This window comes from Fusarium solani (genome assembly GCF_023522795.1).
Source record: "Fusarium solani strain SB1 chromosome Unknown bctg00000001, whole genome shotgun sequence".
Lineage (NCBI taxonomy): Eukaryota > Fungi > Ascomycota > Sordariomycetes > Hypocreales > Nectriaceae > Fusarium > Fusarium solani.
Genome location: NW_027072156.1, coordinates 1,617,812 through 1,637,697, shown reverse-complemented (window position 1 = coordinate 1,637,697; position 19,886 = coordinate 1,617,812). Strand labels below are relative to the sequence as shown.

Below are 19,886 nucleotides of genomic sequence, written 5' to 3'. Positions count from 1 at the left end.
TCAACACCCCCCGCGACCCAGAACATGCTGTCGCCCCGCCGCATTGCGTAAAAAGACGCAACATGATGGTAAAGCCCGCAGCTAGAGTTGAGCGAAGATCAGGTACTAAACCCTCTTTGGGGCCAAGCCGTCTCAGTGGTGAACTTTCTAGCTCAGTTCTCCGGTATAAGTGGGCAAGGGCGAAAAAACGTAATAACCACGACAGACAGAGATGGAAACACGTCGAACACCAGTCGAGTTGAGCAGATAGAGAGGGAAAAGGTGAGGCGGAATATGATATCCCAGGAGGAATACTGGGACAAACCGTACGACACGCCGGCGCGGTGAACAGGGCGCCCCGAGCTTTCGGGAGGCGAGAGAGAGAAAACGTGGGTGCGTGCTGCGGCGGCGGTAGGCGCCGGGGAGCGCGGCCGTTTGTGAGGATGGATTGGATGCCGGGCTGCATTACGGGAAGCACATTCGCATAGGGATGGATACTGGGATTGGGGATATTTAGGCGGTAAAAGGGAGAGAAACCGTAAAGCACAGACAACAATGGAGGGATCATAGGGAAAATCAGGCAAGAAGGGCAAAAGCCGGGGCCAGGGAGAGGGACGATGAGATCTCATCGTCGAACGCAAGGCGTAATACCTACATATCGGACGACGTCGTCTGCCCATTCGGCGAAGGTTCCGGGGCCTCCCCCTGGGCGAATGCACGTTGGCGGTTGTCGTCGTCGTCTCGGTGCGGCGTCGTTGTCAACTCCCGGGCGCAGAAGGCCTGTGCCTATACGGTGAGTGATACTGCAGTGGGCGGCAAATATCGAGACATCCAAGGATGGATGGATGGATGCGATGGAATGGAATGGGATGCGTGATGGATCCTTGTCGCTTGCTTGCTCATCCCCTCCAGGATGAAAAATGATGGAGTGAGGTGGCGGCACCTCCAACGCCAGGATCCATGGAGGGGCAGAAAAGGTACTTGGGTTCCTGCCAGGCCCGCCTCGTGTTGGGAGGTACCCCTCTGGACGCATCACCCCACCAGTCAGTGACGCCAATTGCTGGGTACCTCGAGCTCTGGCGGGGTCTTTTTTGTTGTAATCATGGACGATGGAGAGAAAGCATTCACGCTGTAGAATGGGTGAGTGAAAGATTTCATGGAGAAATGGAAAGAAAGACGTAAACATCGAAGTAATACCATCGAACTAGTCGCGGCAATCAACCTCCAGTACTGCTCAATGCAAAGGGCGCACTAGACAGCTTGGTTAGCACGGTAGTAAGGCTGGGCTGGGAATTGGTCATGATGCCTCATCTGGAGTTAGCACCTCTCACCTTCATTTCTCTCAGCAAGTCCCTCACACCCTCCCTCTCACCCGATATTGGGAATATGGGGCCCCCCTGCCAGCTACGGATGCTGCTATTGCTCTCCAGTTGCTGTGCTGCTGCCCCTCCCATGCCCATCTTGCTCTGACACAGCCCACGCCCCTCCCCGCCCCCTCCCCCTCTGAACGACGGACGGGAGGGACGGAGAGTAATGGGGGGCGTGGGAACAAGGGGAATGCGTCGTGTCGTGTTGTCACTCTGTCTGGTCTGTGTGTGTTCGTGGGATGGATGAGATGATGTGGTGGTGCCTCGTTAGAGGTGTGGACAGACCGTCTGGACGGGCGAATGGCCGCAACTGATAATCCGGAGCCCGGAATTCATATTTGTACTTCTAGTCCCCTCCTCCTCCAAACTCGACTCTTTTTTCTTTCCTTCTCTTCTCTCCATACTCATCACCTTCAATCAACAACAACCTCAAGTATGTGAACCTCACCTCATCTGCCCTGTCCTGCCCTGTCCTACCCTGCCCGCACCTCCATCACATCTCAGTCGACATGGGCATCATAACATGATGTCTACCTGCCTACCCTGCCTTTCCCACCACCACCTTGAACCGTCATATCATTTTCCTACCCATCACCTTGATGATCAATCCCCGCTTCCGGCGGGATCCTGCTGGCTACTCACCCGCTTCCTCCCCTCCGAAAGACCGACGCGACAACGATACAACGACACGTCAATCGGGGGACGGGATGTCGGGCCTGGGCAAGCAGAAAACATGAGAGCTCTAGCTCCTGTTTAGCTGCCCCAGCCAATTGCACTCTGCCCCTCTTTCCGGCGACGTCTGCCCCTCCACAGACCCCAGCAGGCATCTTCCCTCCCCTGGCAGAGCTCTTTCAGAGCCTGGCCTGTGGCGAGCGTTGCCCGGCTAGCGTCATACAATATAAATTACCCCGCCCCCTCACCTCACCCAAGCTTCACTCTTTCGACCCAAACCATCTTCTTGTTAGCTGGTCAATCTAACCGTCTTTTCAACAGAAACATTATCTCTACACTACTCAAAATGGCTCCCATCAAGGTTGGCATCAACGGTTTCGGTCGTATCGGCCGTATCGTCTTCCGCAACGCCGTCGAGCACCCCGAGATCGAGGTTGTTGCTGTCAACGACCCCTTCATTGAGCCTCACTACGCCGTAAGTCCTTGCCTACGAACACGATATAATCATCAGCCAAGCTGACCAACCTCTCTACAGGTCTACATGCTCAAGTACGACTCCTCCCACGGCATCTTCAAGGGTGAGGTCGGCAACGACGGCAACGACCTCGTCGTCAACGGCAAGACTGTCAAGTTCTACTCTGAGCGTGACCCCGCCAACATCCCCTGGGCTGAGACCGGCGCCGAGTACGTCGTCGAGTCCACTGGTGTCTTCACCACCACCGAGAAGGCCAAGGCTCACCTTGTTGGTGGCGCCAAGAAGGTTGTCATCTCTGCCCCCTCTGCCGATGCCCCCATGTACGTCGTCGGTGTCAACCACGAGAAGTACGACGGCTCCGCCGACATCATCTCCAACGCTTCTTGCACCACCAACTGCCTGGCTCCCCTCGCCAAGGTCATCAACGACAAGTTCGGCATCGTTGAGGGTCTCATGACCACTGTCCACTCCTACACTGCCACCCAGAAGACCGTCGATGGTCCCTCCGCCAAGGACTGGCGAGGTGGCCGTGGCGCTGCCCAGAACATCATCCCCTCCAGCACTGGTGCCGCCAAGGCTGTCGGCAAGGTCATCCCTGAGCTCAACGGCAAGCTCACCGGCATGTCCATGCGTGTCCCCACCGCCAACGTCTCCGTTGTCGACCTGACTGTCCGCCTCGAGAAGGGTGCTTCTTATGACGAGATCAAGAAGGCCATCAAGGACTCTTCCGAGAACGAGCTCAAGGGTATGTTTTCCACTGATGTGACATGATGCAACGCAGAGCTAACCGTGACTTTACAGGCATTCTCGCCTACACTGAGGACGATGTTGTCTCCTCTGACCTTAACGGCAACACCAACTCCTCCATCTTCGATGCCAAGGCCGGTATCTCCCTCAACGAGAACTTCGTCAAGCTGGTCTCCTGGTACGACAACGAGTGGGGTTACTCCCGCCGTGTCCTCGACCTCCTCGCCCACGTCGCCAAGGTCGATGCCTCCAAGTAAGCGTAGATCGCTCAAGGGGCTGGAAGCAAAACCAAACCTAATTCGCCGTGGCTGGCCGGCCACCCGCGCCTGCCGCGTGTGTTAATGATTCAAAGAGACGAAGAAAGTAAAAAATACCAAAACTCGATCCTGGGAGAAATATCGGAGGGGGTGTAACCAAGATGTTGGCATCGGCTCAAGTCCCTTACTAGGCAGAGTGTCCTTAGTATAGCCGTGGACAGAAAAAAATAGATCCATCCCTCCCATTGAGATGATGTTTCCCTCTGCAATTCCGTGATGACTGTGTATCTTGACTGTGATGTTGTTTCTTGTCATAGGTAACTTGTTGCTACCCCGCCTCTGAGCGACGTTGGAGATCGCGTCACATGTCAGCCCCACTCGATCGGGGACATGGGGGCAGGCAACTTCAGTCGATCAAAGAAAGGCCCTGGCCATGATCAACTCCAACTTATACATACCATCACCACATAGTTCCAGAGACTTTTCGAGATATTTTCTTCATAATCTTGGCCTTGGCTTCACTACCAATACATTGCCAACCCTTGATTCCTCCACCAAGCCAAGAGAATACTCTTCGTGTCGTATCCCTCCATTTCCGCAGCCCATGTGGATTACATGCCTGCCAGCCTGCCTGTTCCATGATATCAAGTTCCTCCCAAGATGCCTTCCGTGCGTACCTCCCTCCCACTGCCTCTTTCGTTCCCTTGGATCGCTTATCTCCTTACTCCTCGAGCCTCCTTTTTGACCCCTCAACTCCTCTGGCACCCTCCTCTCCTTCCTTGCCAAAAACAAATAAAAGTCCGTGGTGAAACACAGACACTGAATTCCCATGTTCCCGTGAGTGTGATGAAATAAAATAGATCGCTTTCCGTTTTGATCCGGGGGATATCATTGTACAAATCAAAAAGTCTTGCTTCTCATGAGGGACGTTGGCCGTCAGAGGTCCAGCGAGAATGCAACAAAATCTCAACAAAATTCCAGCCCAGCGAGTTGAGAATGATGACCATGCAAAAAGAGCTAGCCACATGGGTAATGGGGTACTCTCAATGCTGTCGATGCGCTCTGTACCTCAATGCTGCTTCTCTCGGTACTGCAATACCTGTGCTTGGTTTCTGCGCTGCCGATCAAGTCAAGGCTGGTGATGAGCCCTCTTCCGGGGAAGCCCTCGGTGTATGTCTGCTGCGAGGAGCAGATGGATATTGTAATGGTGGTCGTAATACATGTAATCAAGTCTTAGTCGTAGAATAACTGTAGTGTATGCTCTGTGCGAGGGTATGCGAAGTCTGGGGTGTCTGGTCATCGGCTGACTCTGATGCTGGCCTCCCTGGATTGAACTCGGGAGTCCAATCAACATTCTCGTCAACACACCACTGTCGAATGACACGCATCGATGCCTGGCAGACCTCGTCGACAGTAGACCAGGGGGTGATGTCTGCTCGGAGGTTGGAACTGTCAACTGTGTCGTAGACCTCGCGCACCATGGGCCAGTTGCGAAAGCGAGTGGCTTGGTGCTGATAAATCTCCTCCTTGGAGATATGCTCAAAGTTGCTGAATGACTTGATAAACTCGTCCGCCGCCACAGCCTGCAGTATCAGGACAAGGGCAAATATCGGTGGGTATCGCCGCGAGTCCCGACGTATCTCCTTTGAGAGGTAGTCGACCATCTTGATCAAGCTGGACCAGCCGCTTGGATCACACGGCTTGCTCTGTAGGTTGCGACTGACGTTGAGGAGGTGGAAACTGGTCATAAAGGCAATGGTGCTCTCTACCGCGAGGGCAAAGTACTTCTTGCGGTTCGACTCATTAGCCCGCGAGTCACTGGCAGCAAGCTTCATGCTATGCTTGTTCGCGACATCACCTTCATGCTTAAGTCGCCGACCCAAGTCTGAGAAGCGAATATGTTTTTCATATGCCATCCGGGGATCGGCTTTGTCGCCTCGGGGAGCATCAGTACCGTTGGTGGTTGGGCGATCTGACGATCCAGGGGGTACAGGCGTTGCGTTAGTTATCTCGCCAGGGGTATGAGCTTGTGAGTTGCTCGAGCTGACACGGGACATGGCAGTTGTGCCCTTCTTGGACGGTGTCGAGGGCGGCGGTGGGAGACTCGAGACGGACGGCATACGGGGTCGTTTGACAGCTATTGTGTCACCCGTGTTCTCAGATGTGACGGGACGCTTCTTGGCCTGAGCAGGTGGCGCCTCAGTGCTGACCGAGCGCTCACGTTTGCCGGCTGGGAGGGCTAGGATTCGTTTTAGTGTCTGGCGCATGCGTTTGGATATCCGCAAAGTCACAATCAACCGCTTCCTTTCTTTGCTGCCCGAGGCTTCTTCCTCTGGTTCGACAGGCGCCTTTCTGGCCGTCGTCGACTTCGGTCTCTCTTCGCTCCGCTTCTCAACTCGCTCGTCCTTGTCTCTGTCATCTCGCGCCTTCACATCTGATACCTTGGCAGAAACCTTTCTTCGGGAAAGCTCTGCTTCCAGGGCGCTGGGTAGGGTTGGGGAGAGTAACGCGGGTAGTCGAAGAGGAGATTTTTCTTTGTTGGCATCGTTCTTTGCCTTGAGAGGAGGTGGCGGATCGGGTTTCTTGGGTTTTGTCGGCCGTGTGCCATCTACGGCGTCCTCCCGAGCCCTCTTCTTCTCTCCCTTATCGGCCGCGTTCTGGCTGTCCCAGCTCAAGTGCAGCGGCGACAGTAGAGGGGGGACCGACGATCGCGAAGATTGGTCGATCTTGGTCGGCGTGTTCTTTGTGCTTCCTGAGACATTGGGTCGGACGCCGTTGACTGAGTCACCCCGTGCGCGCCCAGCTGGCGAGGGATTGCGAGCTGCGGCAGAAGCATTGGAGCTTTTGAGGAGACTGCGTCCATTAGTGAGCGATGAAGAGCTAGCCGGTTTGCCGTCTCGAGAAGAGTAATCGGAAGGCGCCAGAGAATCACGCTCCTTGCGGCGCGGGGGTTCGTCGCGGGAGGGTCGCGGCCGGTCTTCGGCTGCACGAGGCAGGTCTGGCCTATGCCGTTTCTGTAAACGGTGGTCGTCGTCAATATTGGCGGAACGCTTTCTGCTGTCTGGTGATACGGGCCGAGGCGGAAGCGTTGGCGGTTTCGGAGGTAGTCTGCAAGAACATCAGTACATGAGCCCTCGGGGCGCCGAACCCAATCAAGGCACGGAGCTGCAACAAATATGTCTTACCTCATGTCAACAATGTTTTCTCTGTGTTTTTGTGGTTTAGCGTCGAGAGAAGGATGAGAATCCCTTGAGCGATGGGGATCGGGTTTCCTGATCTCGTGAATAGACTTGGAGTCTGAATGTGCGCGCTCGACATCTCGCTTTCGGGCGCTGGGTGGCTCTGGGGTGGTGGTGTCAGAGGCAACACCCGAAGTCTTTTTATTCTTGTAGTCGCTGAGCGACAACTTCTTCTTCTCGCCGCCGCCCTTTGCGAGGAGGCTCACATCGCGAGGGGGCGGCTTCTGGGGCTCGACACGCATGTCGTAGTATGATCTTGTGAGGAGGACACCGCGGTCGGCTTCCGACACGAGTGTCGAATACTGCAGACGGGTGTTTTCCCATTCCTCAGGGTTCTTCTGTCTGGATTCGTTGGCGGGGATGTGGTATCGCCAGTCGGGGGAGTAGGAGAGGTGGTGAGGCTTCTCGGGCAGGATGCGCTGGGTGAGCTGCTGGACCGTCTTCGCCGCGGCTTCCATTGTTCGTGGACGTGGGCATGCCGGGAGGACGAAGACGGGCGGTGCGAAGAGTGAAGGTGGGCGATCGCAAGTGACGCGCGGGGGGACGTGGGTGTAGGCGTGGGAGCGGCAGGGAGACCGAGAACGCGACGACAGCAGCGAGGGCGATGGATGCGAAGGTGACGAGGGAGCGTGGATGCGATGATCTAGGTCGACGAGACGCGAAACACGAAAGTCGGGGAGTGCCTCGGCTGAGCGATGGCGGGCGTTGATTCGCCGGTCGTCGCGATGGTGATGATGATGCTGGTGGTGATGGTGGACTTGACGGGGCGGCACGAACCAAACCAAACCAAACACACAGCAAACCGGGGCCGAGCGACGAGTCCAGTCGCAAGACGATGGCGCGCTGGGGAAGGACGGCGCAGTGGATCAGAGCCCAGAAGCTCCGTGTAGGGGCCGACAATGGTATGGGATTGGACAAAGAGAGCGATTGCACAGGGGGATGAGGAAGAAGGGAAAATATGCAGGTAGCGAGCGTCGTTGATGCGGCTCGCGATGGGGATGAACAAGGTCAGTCACCCCGTACTGTACCTGGAAGTGAGTGGTCTCGGTCTGGCCTCGTCTGTTGAGGTCGGTCGCTTTGTTTCCCCCGGATCCAGAGGAGGGCGAGGGCGTCCAGGTGGAAACAGGAACCCGACGGCAGGAGAGACAAGGGGTGTGGAGGTGCAGGTGCTGAGTGCCCAGGCCAGGCCCTGTAGCGATAGAGCTGTAGCGGCAGTGGTAGCGGTAGATGGCGGTAGTAGTGTCAGTGTCAGCCAGTGATGGACTTTTTGTGGCTCCCTCAGGTCTGGGCAGGTCCCGTGTGTGGCTGAGGGGGAGACCAGGGGGTGCCGGCTGTCTCTGTCTCTCACGTTTTCTTAGCGGGCTATTGACGGCATTGGCGTGAGCCATGACAGGGCGCGCTTGGGGTAAGCACGTCAGTCGAGTTACTTACCCTGTGATGACGGACAGACGATTTGAGACGGAAAGTGCTGAGATTGAATGATGATGATGTTTTTGTTGTTGTATATGTTGATGGATCAATCAAGGTTTGGGTTGAGGTTGGTGAAATAGGTACACGGAAGGAGAGAAAGGCTCGGGTGTATGCAGCACGAGAAATGGCTGACTCGTTCGTTTGTTTGGTCAGGCACAACGCGCGCGGGCATTTACAGTGTCAAGCCAGCGCCAATGTTCCGTTTGAAGCAGAAAGTACGCCGACAATAATGAAGGGTCAAAGAGACGAAACACTGTCAGGTTCCATCCCCAAAATGGTAAATTCTTCTCATCGTCCGATGCTCTATTATTATCCCCATTGAGTTTATGCGCCTTCTACCTCACACATTCGCGATCGTCTCACCTTCCACATCACCCACCACCTTCTCTCCTCGAACCACACATGCAGCGGCACTCGCACATGCACCCATTGTCTTGGTAGAAGAGCTTCCCTTCTCACGTGCCCTGTCAGGTCTGCGCTGTGCTTGCATTCACCAAAGAAACACGGGCTAATATCTTACACTAGGGACCTAACGAAGACGGCATCAGAAACCCTATGTGCAATTCCACCTCTACCAACTCATTCATCAGCCTAATCCTATTACGCCTTCACTCCCGTCGTCGCTTCCCCTGCATCCTAATGCGCATCATTCGGCTCCGAGCCAGAGCCGCCTTCGGACCCGCTCAATTCTAACTTCATCTCACATCCCCGCGTTCAGAGTCTCACTTGCATCACTGCGCTGCTGCTCGAGACAGCAAGAAACATGGCACAGAAACATACACTTGGTTTGTCCCATAGTCGACAATGCTTGAATATTAACGCGACGCCGTGTTCATGATGAGGGTATATGCCTTTCCGCCAATATCCTTCCTTTTCCCAATATCCTCCTCAGCCTCTTCCAAAAAGACAAAGCAACCATGAGCTACCATGGGAACGCCAACTCGAGGCTTCGCTCACACACATACCGCCGCCACACTCACACTTCTCCAACAAAAAAAGCCACCCCGACCTCAATGGTTGCCGTTAACCACCACCGGGCTTCCGTTAGTCACCTTGCGCTTCTTGTTAGAGCCTTCAGGGTCGTTGAACCGTTTCTCAATCGCCTCCACCCGCGAAGAGATGTTGTCAAGCTGACCATGGACGTGCGTTGGTACATGAGCCTGAATCTGCTGCACCACCTCCCTATACCAGTTCTTGGTGCTTAGGTTGTTAGCCCAGTCGCTGAGATGCGTCAACTGCATCTGCACGTCGTCGAGCCCTCCCTTGGAGGCACCGCGCACTGTCTCGAGTTCTCGACCCAGCCCGGCGATGTTACCCCGGATTGAGTTTATCTCGACAGCTTGCTCCTGAAACCTCTTATCCACACGGCCCGAGAGTTCCTCAACTCCCCTCTTGCCCGACTCGTCCGACTCTACGGCCCGTTCGAGTGTTGAGACCCTTTCGTCCAACTTCTTGATACCTGCCTCAAGCCCCTTCACCCTGTTGCGCTCTCCATCGATGACTTCCCCGAATCCATTGGCCAACTCTCCGAGTTTCGCAAAGAACGCCTTTCTTAATATGCCCTCCACTCCCTGGACCCTGGTCTCTATAATTTGCAATACTTTCTCCTCTGCCATAGGTGTCTCAGAAGACTTAGGGCTCGCGCGTGTATGCGACTCCCTTATCTTAGGAACCTCTGCAACAAGTTTCCTCAAGTCCTCAGCCGGTGGCATCTCATCAATAAGACGTCTCAAGTCTCTGGGCACTGGTGGGTCTTCGACAAGTCCCCTTAAATCCTTAGCTGGTGGCAATTCTGCCAGAAGCTGCTTTAGTTCCTCACTCGGCCACTCCGACGTGATAGTGCGTAGCGAGGCAACGTCCGCTGCTAAGGATTCTTGCTTCTCTCCTTGCTCCTTGATAGTGGACCCTAGAGAGGAGGCAATTCCATCAAGAGACTCTTGCTTTACCCCTTGTTCCTTGATAGTGGATTGCAATGAGGAGACATCCTCGGCTAGAGAATTTTGTTTTTGCTGATATTCCCCTGCGATTGTGGCCTGGTCCTCAAGCATCTGCTTCAGTTTTTCCACCTTGGCCACAACCTCATCTGCATCCTTGGTCGTAAAGTACTGAGAGGACTGGCTTTCTGACTTGTCCTCCAGTCGCTTAATGCTTTCAAGGATGGGCTCAAGCTGGCCTTGAAGAGTTGAGATCTTGCCGTCTTGTTCTGTAACAGCTGTCTTGACCTGATCTGAGATGTCGACTTTTGCAACAGGTGCTGATGCAGAAGGTCCCAGGCCAGCCAGCTGTTTGAAATGATTCTCGGTCGATTCCCGGAGTTTCTGTAATGCCTGTTCATCGGATGATATCCTCTTCTCGAACTTCTCATCGATTGCTGTGATGCGGATACCCTGGCCTGTGTTGATGCCCTCGAGTCTGCGCTCGAGCCTATCGAGCCTTTCCCCCAAGAGCTGATTCTTGCGCTTTTCCTCGTCGAGATTATCCTTCAACTCCTGAACCTCAGACCCGTTGGTTTCATTCTGTGTCTTGATGGACTCCCTGACTTTGCCAATTTCGTTGTTCAACTGTGTGTTAAACAATGTAGAGGTCGACCTTTGTAGTTCCATGAGTCGCGCATCGAGACTAGGGAATGTGCCAATTTGTGGCGACTGTGCACCTGGTTGACTGTTGGGGCTTGCGGCCTGTGGCTTCTTCAAGTAGGTATCGAGAGCTGACTGCAGTCTATGGTCGGCCTTCTCAGTCTGATGCTTATACTTGGCTCGGCCGATCTCACAGCTTTGCACTTCTTTCCGAAGCACTTCGTCCACTGACGCAAAGTCTGCAGGCCTAGTAGGCGTGCGCTCCAGGTCAGCTCTGACCTGCTTGAGTCTCGTCTCTACGCGATGCAACTGCATGCGACAGTGGACGCTCTCGGTCAGTAGCTCTGCTAATGGCTTTGCATCAGAGGCGTGCATGCGCTGCCCAGATGTGCCGCCTGCTGCGGACGACGGTGTCCTCGACCCTGTCAGGCGCGAGTTAGCCATGGCCTTGTCGTGTCCTTGTCCCGGCATCAATGTATACTGACCTTGGTCAAAGGCATTGCTGGAATTCCGAGAGAGGGACCTCTCGACAGGAGATATGACAGAATATTCATGGGCCGTTTTGTTGTCCCTTTCTGAATCTCTATCTCTGTCTCTGTCTCTGTCTCTGTCTCTGTCCCTGTCTCTGTCCCTGTCTCTGTCCCTGTCTCGCGAGCGCACCGATTCGTCTCGTTCATATGAGCCACGCCTTGAGGAAGGCTCTGGCGGGGAGCGGTGGAATCTATCTGAGGTTCGATCGCGGTAATCGACGTCTCTGGATGTTCGTTCACGGTCGTCGCGGCGGTCGTAGTAATCCGAGGATCTTCGGCGATCGTTGTTATCTGGTCGCCTATATATGCCCGCCATCGTGGCACTGACAGTGTATTGGGGGCGCCAACATCCGGCGAAGCAATGCGAATTAAGGCGAAGATGACCAAAGAAAAAGGTAGGGAGATTGGTGGTGCAATAATGAATATTTGGGGCAATATCTCATGAACCTGATACAGTGGGGGAAGGATAAGGATTAGATGCGCGCTAGACGATGGGCGTAGCTCGAGCAACGATAAACGCGTCGCGCTGTGGAGAAAGTTTGTATAGAGAAGAATCCAGAATATAAGAAGGATCTGTTTATGATCGCAAGGGATCAGCAGTGCACGGAGGAAATTGGATGGATGGCGTTGTGATGGGAGAGAGAAAAGGGAGAAGAGCAAACACAGGACAAAGAAAGGTGGGAAGCGTTGTTCAGTGGAGGTGGATGGTTTGCGAGTTGGGGAGCGAGGCAGGCGCCAACTGGCCGCCAGTGCGGTCCCTCGCACCTGCCGGCATCCATCCAGCGGCCCCTCCCTCCCCTAGCCGTCATGGAATCATCATGGAGGAAGCTGCGGCTGGCTGCTTGTAGAATCGTATGAGAGCAATCAGAGAGTGGGAAGGTGCATCTGGGCTTGTCATTGCCGGTTAATGAGGTTTCGAGTAGGTTGCCGTGTAATCTAATTCGGCTAGCCTTTACTGTAGGTAGGTAGTTTCCCTTGAGACAGCTTTCCGCAGTACGTACTATTACAATAGTGACATTGTAAACGAGCCTAGAGACCCTTGCACAGGCAAGCTGCATGTTGGGCTCCGGTCTGTGGAACAAACAACGCATGGCGTTTTTGTTTCTCCAACAGGTGGAATCCCCAGGGTTTCACAAGAGGTTTCTATTCCATCCGCAAAGTCAGATGGGGTACCACGCTTTTCCGTGCACAGTGCACTGGTCACTGACTTAGGTATTCCGTAGGTAAGAGACATCCATTTGGAGCTTTGGAGATGTGGCGGTGCGCGCTAGGAATGTGGCGCAGCTAGGCGCGAGCCGCGTGCATGCCTTTTTTTCCCAGGTGCAACAGCCAGGAGCTCGCGAGCTTCCGGCCTCATCCTGCTGGCTTCCTCTGTCATTGACACAGCCTTGCAACACAACCCTTGATAATCCCAGACATTCTTTGCGCAAAACACGCGACAAGATGGCTGCTGTGAGTATTGCGACTTGTATTAATATGCGATTGAGCGCTGACGATGGATACGATAGCCCGTGATGACCGTGTCAGAGTCCAAGGACCTTCGAGGTCTGAACCTCATCGCAGCCCATTCCCACATTCGCGGCCTCGGCGTCGATGCTACAACCCTAGAACCTAGAGCTGCCTCTCAGGGTCTCGTTGGACAGGAGAAGGCGCGGAAGGCTGCTGCCGTTATCCTCCAGATGATCAAGGATGGCAAGATTGCTGGCCGCGCAGTTCTCATCGCCGGTCCTCCCAGGTTGGTTCAGCGTCATTGTTTTTGCGACGCGCGCTGACATGCTTCAAGCACCGGAAAGACAGCCATTGCAATGGGAATGGCGCAGTCCCTCGGCCCCGATGTCCCCTTTACAACCCTCGCATCGTCAGAGATCTTCTCCCTCGAGATGTCAAAGACCGAAGCCCTTACCCAAGCCTTCCGCAAGTCGATCGGCGTCCGGATAAAGGAGGAGAGTGAGATCATGGAAGGAGAGGTCGTGGAGATTCAGATTGACCGCAGTGTTACGGGCAGCGCCAAGCAGGGAAAACTGACCATCAAGACGACCGACATGGAGGCTGTTTACGACATGGGCAGCAAGATGATTGATGCCATGACCAAGGAGCGCGTGATGGCTGGCGACATCATCTCGATCGACAAGTCCTCTGGAAAGATCACCAAGCTCGGCCGGTCCTACGCTCGGTCACGCGATTACGATGCTATGGGTGTCGACACCAAGTTCCTGCAGTGCCCTGATGGCGAGATCCAGAAGCGCAAGGAGGTGGTGCACACTGTTACATTGCACGAGATTGATGTTATCAACTCGAGGACACAGGGCTTCCTGGCCCTCTTTTCAGGCGACACGGGAGAGATCCGAAGCGAGATCCGAGACCAGATCAACACCAAGGTCGGCGAGTGGAAGGAGGAGGGCAAGGCCGAGATCGTCCCCGGTGTCCTGTTCATCGACGAAGTTCACATGCTCGACATTGAGTGCTTCTCATACATCAACCGAGCTCTAGAGGACGACCTGGCGCCTGTGGTGATCATGGCCAGCAACCGGGGCAACTCGCGCATCCGCGGCACTGATTACCGCAGCCCTCACGGTCTGCCTCTGGACTTCCTCGACCGAGTGGTCATTATCAACACACACACGTACAACCCCGAGGAGATTAAGCAAATTCTCTCTATCCGAGCACAAGAAGAGGAGATTGAAGTCCACCCCGACGCCCTTGCGCTTCTGACCAAGATCGGCCAAGAGGCAGGCCTCCGATACGCCAGCAACCTCATCACCACGTCGCAGCTCGTGTCGGCCAAGCGGAGGGCCAAGCAGGTCGAGATTGGCGATGTGCAGCGCAGCTTCCAGCTCTTTTACGACCCGGCGCGCAGCGTCAAGTTTGTGAGCGAGTCAGAGAAGCGGCTGATCGGCAACACGGGCGCCGTGGACTTTTCGGCTGCGGGTGCGGCACCGGCTGCGGGCAATGGGGAGAAGATGGATCTCAGTTAAATTTTGTCGGCGAGTAGAGCCTGGCGTTTAAGGGAAATTGGGACGTGGACGCGTGCAGTGTGTGCGCGGAGTGGTCAAGGGCGTGTGCGAAGTGTCAGGGATAATTGTACCATACTGATCTGGCGTAGAATGGGATCCGCGCGTCTAAAGCTATAAAAAAGAGTGTTCAAGAAAGAAAGAAGGTAGTCATTCTTCTATGGGATATCAAAAATACATGTTCACATATCTCGTGGTGTCATTAAAGGGCATACCATGTTGCTCCTCCTTGCCCCTGATTATCTGGTATAAGTCCTCCAAGAACGCCCTTCGTACATGTTTTTCACCAAACATATTCCTCTCCCCATTCGAAACCTCATGCCACTGGTTCTGCGTCCTCCCAATCATCGCCGTCGTTGGCTGACATGGTCAATCTGCCGCTCTGGTAGTAGAACAGACGAACATTGTCCTGCCATCCTACGGCCGTGATACCACTTGCCGGACGACCCCACGCATTGTCATTGTTTGACGTCCAATCTGCTTGGGCACCGTTTCGAAAGTATGATACGATAGACCCGGATGAAGGATTCGTGTAGAAGACGCGGTACGAGTTTAGGGACGGGATGTAGGTTGCGTCGAAGAATGCTGATGCTCGCCAGGAGGAGCCGGGCTGGTCGTCGACGACTTGGGCTAGAAGGAGTAAGCAAGGAGTCTTGTATCTTATACACAGATGACTTACAATCATCGGAGCCAAGGACATCGGCATAGTTGAGTGTCCTCATCCACCCCGTCGAGTTAGCAACAAAGAAGACGTGTGTATCGGTTGCATTAGACCTCGTCGCCGCGATAGAGGAGCCAGGCCTGACACCGCCCATAAGGTTAGACCCAACCCATCCTTCAGCGTCAGCATCGTCGCCGTTGAGGACCCAGATGTTTGTCCCGCTGGCTTGGAAGTAGACGCGGGTCGAGTCGTTGCTTAGACGTAGCGCTGCCAGCTTGGAGTCTGGGTGGACGCCGTTGGTGAGGTTTGTCGAGATGATGGAGTTGGATGTGACGGCGCAGGCTGCTGTGCCGCTATTCGCAGTTCCACCAGCTTGATTATCATCATCATCGTCGCCGTCATCGTCATTGTCATCATCTCCATCGTCATCGTCAGCATTGAGGTTTCCGCAGTTGAGAGTAACCTGTGCGATCTGCGTCTCATTGTCTTCCGTCGTCACATAGAATAACTGAGTAGTCATGATAGATGAAGCGAGCCTGAGAGTAGCTGCAAGAGGCGTGCCGTAGTTGGGCTCGATATCCAGGTCAAGAGTGTGCTCGGCGCCTCCATCGTCGTCGTGCATGCGGCGGTAGAGAATGTTTGTCGTGTTGAGGTCGTTGTAAAAGACCTGAAAGTTCTCGTCGTCGTCGTCTGCCGCGACAACAGCAGCCAGGAAACGCTCGTCGGCATCAATTGGGCCTGTCTTTCGAGGGACAGGGCCAGTGTCTGTAGTGGTCGGCGTTGAATCGTCATTGTCGTCCCCTCCATCTCCACCTCCATCTCCTCCTCCACCACCTCCGTCCTCTTTGCCGTTGTCGTCGCCCTTGTTGGCATGGATACCGCCTACTGTACCACCCACAGTGGCGGCAACCAACATGAACATGATTGCAGCAAGCACAATCAAAAACTTGCGCCTCTTCATGCCAAAGATCCTGCGAGGGCCTTTATCGATAGAGTCCGCTGCCTCTCCGCCCCTGGTTCCTACACCGGCAGCCCCAGCCATGTCTTTGGTGCCCTTTTCTCCTCCGGCAACTTCCTTCTGTGCGTCGTCATATGTTGGAATCATCCCAGGGTCCTGTATGTCGCTCACGACCTTGTCGCGCCCATGAGGGTCGACCTGAGTACCAGTGACCACTTCTGGTAGAGAGTGATCCGGCGGTGGATCGACCACTGTGGGATATCTCTCATCGTCGCGCTGAGCTGCGGTTAGTTGGCGTATAAAAGAAGAAACATTGCGACAGAGGATATACCATGTTTGATTCAAGTGTTACAGAACAAACTTGTTGTGCAACAATGTACGAGCAAACCTATTCAAGCAGGTAAAGACCGAGGAATTGGGTATCGTCCTGCCCCATTAGAGATCGCCATTTACAACGTCTGCCGGACTCAAGTAGACGGGCTACGAGTGACATTTTCAATAAAAAACTTGCGGGGGGGCTCGCCATGGAAACCTTGATACGCGGGTGGGTAGTGACATTGATCAGTGTGTTAGTTGAGAGGACCAGTCTCCCCCCTGGTAGATCTACACAGCCCTCTGGGCGGTCGAACATGTATGGCTGGAGCTGGCCCGAGCATACGTACTCGTTTGCTTGGCTCTGGACTTGGCTTCCTCGCAAGCTTGCTGGGCCTTGGTCTTGGGAACTTGGCAAGCGAGGGAGGCTTAGCAGAGGGGACAGTTCCGCCCAGAATGGCTTTCCTCTAGCAGAGAATGTGCAGAGAGGATGTTTCAGGACCCATCTTCTGTCTCCATATCTTCGATCCGAAGGATTCTGGTGGTGTGACGATCCCTCTCAAGGCCACGACGACCCTGCCTTGGCGAGGCGGGTCATTTCCATCCCATGTGGCCAGCCAGGCAAGACAAGGCTTCAGCTCGCAGAAGTGCCGTGAATGGAACATGATGGACGATCACAATGACCTTTCTGTAATTGTATAAAACTTATGGTTCTGTCTCGACTCTATTTGGGGATACGATTTAAAAAGAGTTGGATGTGCTCGAATTAAGGTGTGGCAGGAACAAGGTTAGCGCGGGGAATTAAGAAAACGTCACTTTCCCCCGGTTGCGTCGCCCTCGATTGGCCATTGGATAACAAGGTAGAGTAGAGGCCTTTAGTGCGTGCCTTGATACTCAGCTCAACTGGGATCCCTTCTCTTCTCTAGCTCGACACGAGATTGTTTAATGAGGTGCAGTTCATCCGCTCTTTGTTAGGCATCCTTTGTATATACCTGAAGATTGAGGCATTTTACAAGAGACTTGGTAATGTAATTAAAGCTTCTTGACTTGGTTTAGATGAACATTCATCAACATGATATCTCCATTCTGACAACAGTCAAGATAACTCTAACCACAGCTACACCACAAACAATACTAATTCCGTCGACTACATAAGAATCAAACGATGTACTTGCCACTCAGCACTCTATCTCGCCCCCCTGCCCATCATCTCATCAATTTGTCACCTGTCTCAAAGCACGAGCTACGTAATCGCCCATCCTTGGACTGAGGCTGAGTACGCCATGGCCCACATTCCATGATACAAGAGACGACCACGAGATGCAACACCAAGCCCGAACTCTCCGATAACTTATTGCAAGCCATTTCTATTTTCTATTTTAATTCTATCCCCGTCTAGGTTTTAAAGCCCTTGGCAAGTATTTACAATGAAAGGACACTTTTAGGTGGTCAACACCTTTCAGCGATACACCACCACCCAGTATGAGAAACTCATGCCTTCGGGCATGGCTGAGCCTCGGTGGGCGTAATGTTGAAATGCTGTGAGAATGGATCATCCGTCGCAGCTCGGGGAACATGCTCGATGATGCTCGCGATCCGCTGCGACTGCTGAGCGCCCCAGAAAGTCTCGATAAAGGCAAAGATGAGGTCCAAGCCAGAGGTGACCTGCTAACGTTAACACACTTTACCCAGTCTAGAAAAGACAATACTTACACCCGATGAAGACCAGATTTTGCCGTCAATCACGAACCGGGCCGGCGACACCCAGTTCACCTTAGGTCCCATTGCCTTCATCGTCGCCCACGCGTTCTTGTTGGTAGTAGCCAAGTGCCCATCCAACACGCCCGCCCGAGCCGCGATGCCCGAGCCCGTGCAGATAGTCATGAGGATCTTGACCTTGGGCGTCATCTTGGCAATGTAATCGGTGACGGCTCCGAGGTTCGGGTTCCGGGCTCCCGGTCCGCCGGGGACGATGAGAAGGTCGAGATCAAGATCGTCGGCAAACGTGTTTGTGGGGGGAATGGTCGGCCAGAAGCTCGAGTTGAACTTGTTCATGGCGACGGGTGCCGTCGAGACGGGATCAAGCGTCTCGGCGATGAGGTGCAGGTTGAGCTGCTGGACGCTGAGCGAGACGAGCTGCAGAGGGTCCAGGGGCCCGAACACGTCGATCATGTCGAGCGCCTGGAAGAGCACAACTCCAACATTGCGGATATCGGAGCCCTTGAGGTCGGGGATGGCGCCGGGCGTGATGCATGTCTGCTCCGTGTTGCGGTGCGCGATGGCCGAGGCCGAGGCGGTCGTGAAGAGGGCGAGGGCGCCGGCGAGAGAGGACAAGAACTTCATGGTGTTGAATGACAACCAGCGTCAATGGAGAACAGAAAGAGTAGAGACCTGCTTGTTTGTTTAACTTTTAGAGAGAGTATAACCCAGATAATATATACCTTGATAAATGCTCATGTCTCGCCTCCATCCCCTTCCAAAGAAAACCTTCTCAAAACCTCGCATCCATCCTCAAGGCTTACCAATCTTCATCCTTCGTGCATCGCAAACAAAAACAATTAGTTCTTCCGTCGTACAAGGCATCGTGAGAACCAATCGTCCTTCGCTCCCTAGACCTGAGGTTAATTACAGTCCAGATCCTTCAACTCGGGTATAGTGTCGATCAAACACTAGACCCGTCAAGCTACCTTGTCTTGCCGCGCGCGAAAGAGGATGACTCTGCAACAAAACTTGGGCTCTAAGCGACTCAATTCACTCTGCCTTTGCTTGGGTATTCTTTAGATCATCCTCTAAGCTTCGTATGACAACCAGAAACAATGTTGAAGCCAACATGCTCAGATGTTGGGCTCTCAACAACACTAATTTCTCTTGATGTTACTCAATACCACACAGAGCCTCACTCACACTAGCAAAATCGAGTCAACTGCATAAACCATGATCCGTTCAATCATCGGAGAAATCCATTGCTGCAAGCCTTGCCCCAGGTTTCTGCACAGTATATCCAAACCGTACCGACTATGCGAGCTTAATTCAGCCCCCCAAAGCCCACGAATCGCCATATTGCATCCATCCGTCAACTGAAGGATTGCCCCAGGCTCGCTTCACCATCCCCCTTGGCAATCATTCATTAAGCAAGCAAGCAACCAAACAGACATATAGGCAGATAGACATACAGACCAGGTAGGTAACCGTCATGTGTCGACGGGAGAGTATCTCGTATCATTGCCATCTAGACTCTAGGTCCTTCGTAATTGAACTTCCAGCTTTCATTCTCGCCCTTATCATGCATCCATGCCATGCCATGCCAGATAACTGTGTTCTCCATCAAACCCCCCCTTAACACGGCATTTGAGCCAGCCTCTCTACCTCCAAGACGAATGATTACCGCCATTACACCATGCCCTCCCTCTCACCTTGGGTATACAATAGGTAATGTCCACAGCCGAACCCCTCGACTGAGACACGAGCCCCCCGCCATGTAGAAATTTCATCAGTCCCATTCATCAACGCCATATCCGTTCCGGAATTGCCATTCCGTGTAGTCCGTTCCATCCTATCCCATCCCCCCCCCCAGTCCGAAATATTTCATCACCGTCGCTGTGTCAGAGCCACCACACCCGGCATCACCGACT

The 19,886-nt window shown here is 53.9% G+C and overlaps 6 protein-coding genes across 6 annotated transcripts; 2 read left to right on the top strand and 4 right to left on the bottom strand.

The window, feature by feature from the left end:
• Positions 1–2,364: 2,364 nt before the first annotated feature.
• On the top strand, positions 2,365–3,497 carry MRS44_002618 (uncharacterized protein; the record flags this gene model as incomplete). The annotated part of the gene is made up of 3 exons (XM_046270605.1): positions 2,365–2,493; positions 2,554–3,238; positions 3,295–3,497. 3 exons carry the CDS (start codon positions 2,365–2,367, stop codon positions 3,495–3,497), a joined length of 1,017 nt encoding a protein of 338 aa, XP_046136728.1.
• Positions 3,498–4,723: 1,226 nt separating this feature from the next.
• On the bottom strand, positions 4,724–8,124 carry MRS44_002617 (uncharacterized protein; the record flags this gene model as incomplete). The annotated part of the gene is made up of 3 exons (XM_046278248.2): positions 4,724–6,605; positions 6,683–7,579; positions 7,760–8,124. 3 exons carry the CDS (start codon positions 8,122–8,124, stop codon positions 4,724–4,726), a joined length of 3,144 nt encoding a protein of 1,047 aa, XP_046136727.2.
• Positions 8,125–9,216: 1,092 nt separating this feature from the next.
• Positions 9,217–11,628, bottom strand: MRS44_002616 (uncharacterized protein; the record flags this gene model as incomplete). The annotated part of the gene is made up of 1 exon (XM_065622896.1): positions 9,217–11,628. One exon carries the CDS (start codon positions 11,626–11,628, stop codon positions 9,217–9,219), a length of 2,412 nt encoding a protein of 803 aa, XP_065478968.1.
• Positions 11,629–12,755: 1,127 nt separating this feature from the next.
• MRS44_002615 (uncharacterized protein) lies at positions 12,756–14,287 on the top strand (the record flags this gene model as incomplete). The annotated part of the gene is made up of 3 exons (XM_046275183.2): positions 12,756–12,764; positions 12,821–13,047; positions 13,096–14,287. The coding sequence occupies 3 exons, from the start codon at positions 12,756–12,758 to the stop codon at positions 14,285–14,287; spliced, it is 1,428 nt and encodes a 475-aa protein (XP_046136725.1).
• Positions 14,288–14,639: 352 nt separating this feature from the next.
• Positions 14,640–16,276, bottom strand: MRS44_002614 (uncharacterized protein; the record flags this gene model as incomplete). The annotated part of the gene is made up of 3 exons (XM_046275182.2): positions 14,640–14,953; positions 15,003–16,218; positions 16,274–16,276. 3 exons carry the CDS (start codon positions 16,274–16,276, stop codon positions 14,640–14,642), a joined length of 1,533 nt encoding a protein of 510 aa, XP_046136724.1.
• Positions 16,277–17,745: 1,469 nt separating this feature from the next.
• MRS44_002613 (uncharacterized protein) lies at positions 17,746–18,597 on the bottom strand (the record flags this gene model as incomplete). Its single annotated transcript, XM_046278247.1, has 2 exons — positions 17,746–17,919; positions 17,968–18,597. 2 exons carry the CDS (start codon positions 18,595–18,597, stop codon positions 17,746–17,748), a joined length of 804 nt encoding a protein of 267 aa, XP_046136723.1.
• Between the last annotated feature and the right edge of the window lie 1,289 nt (positions 18,598–19,886).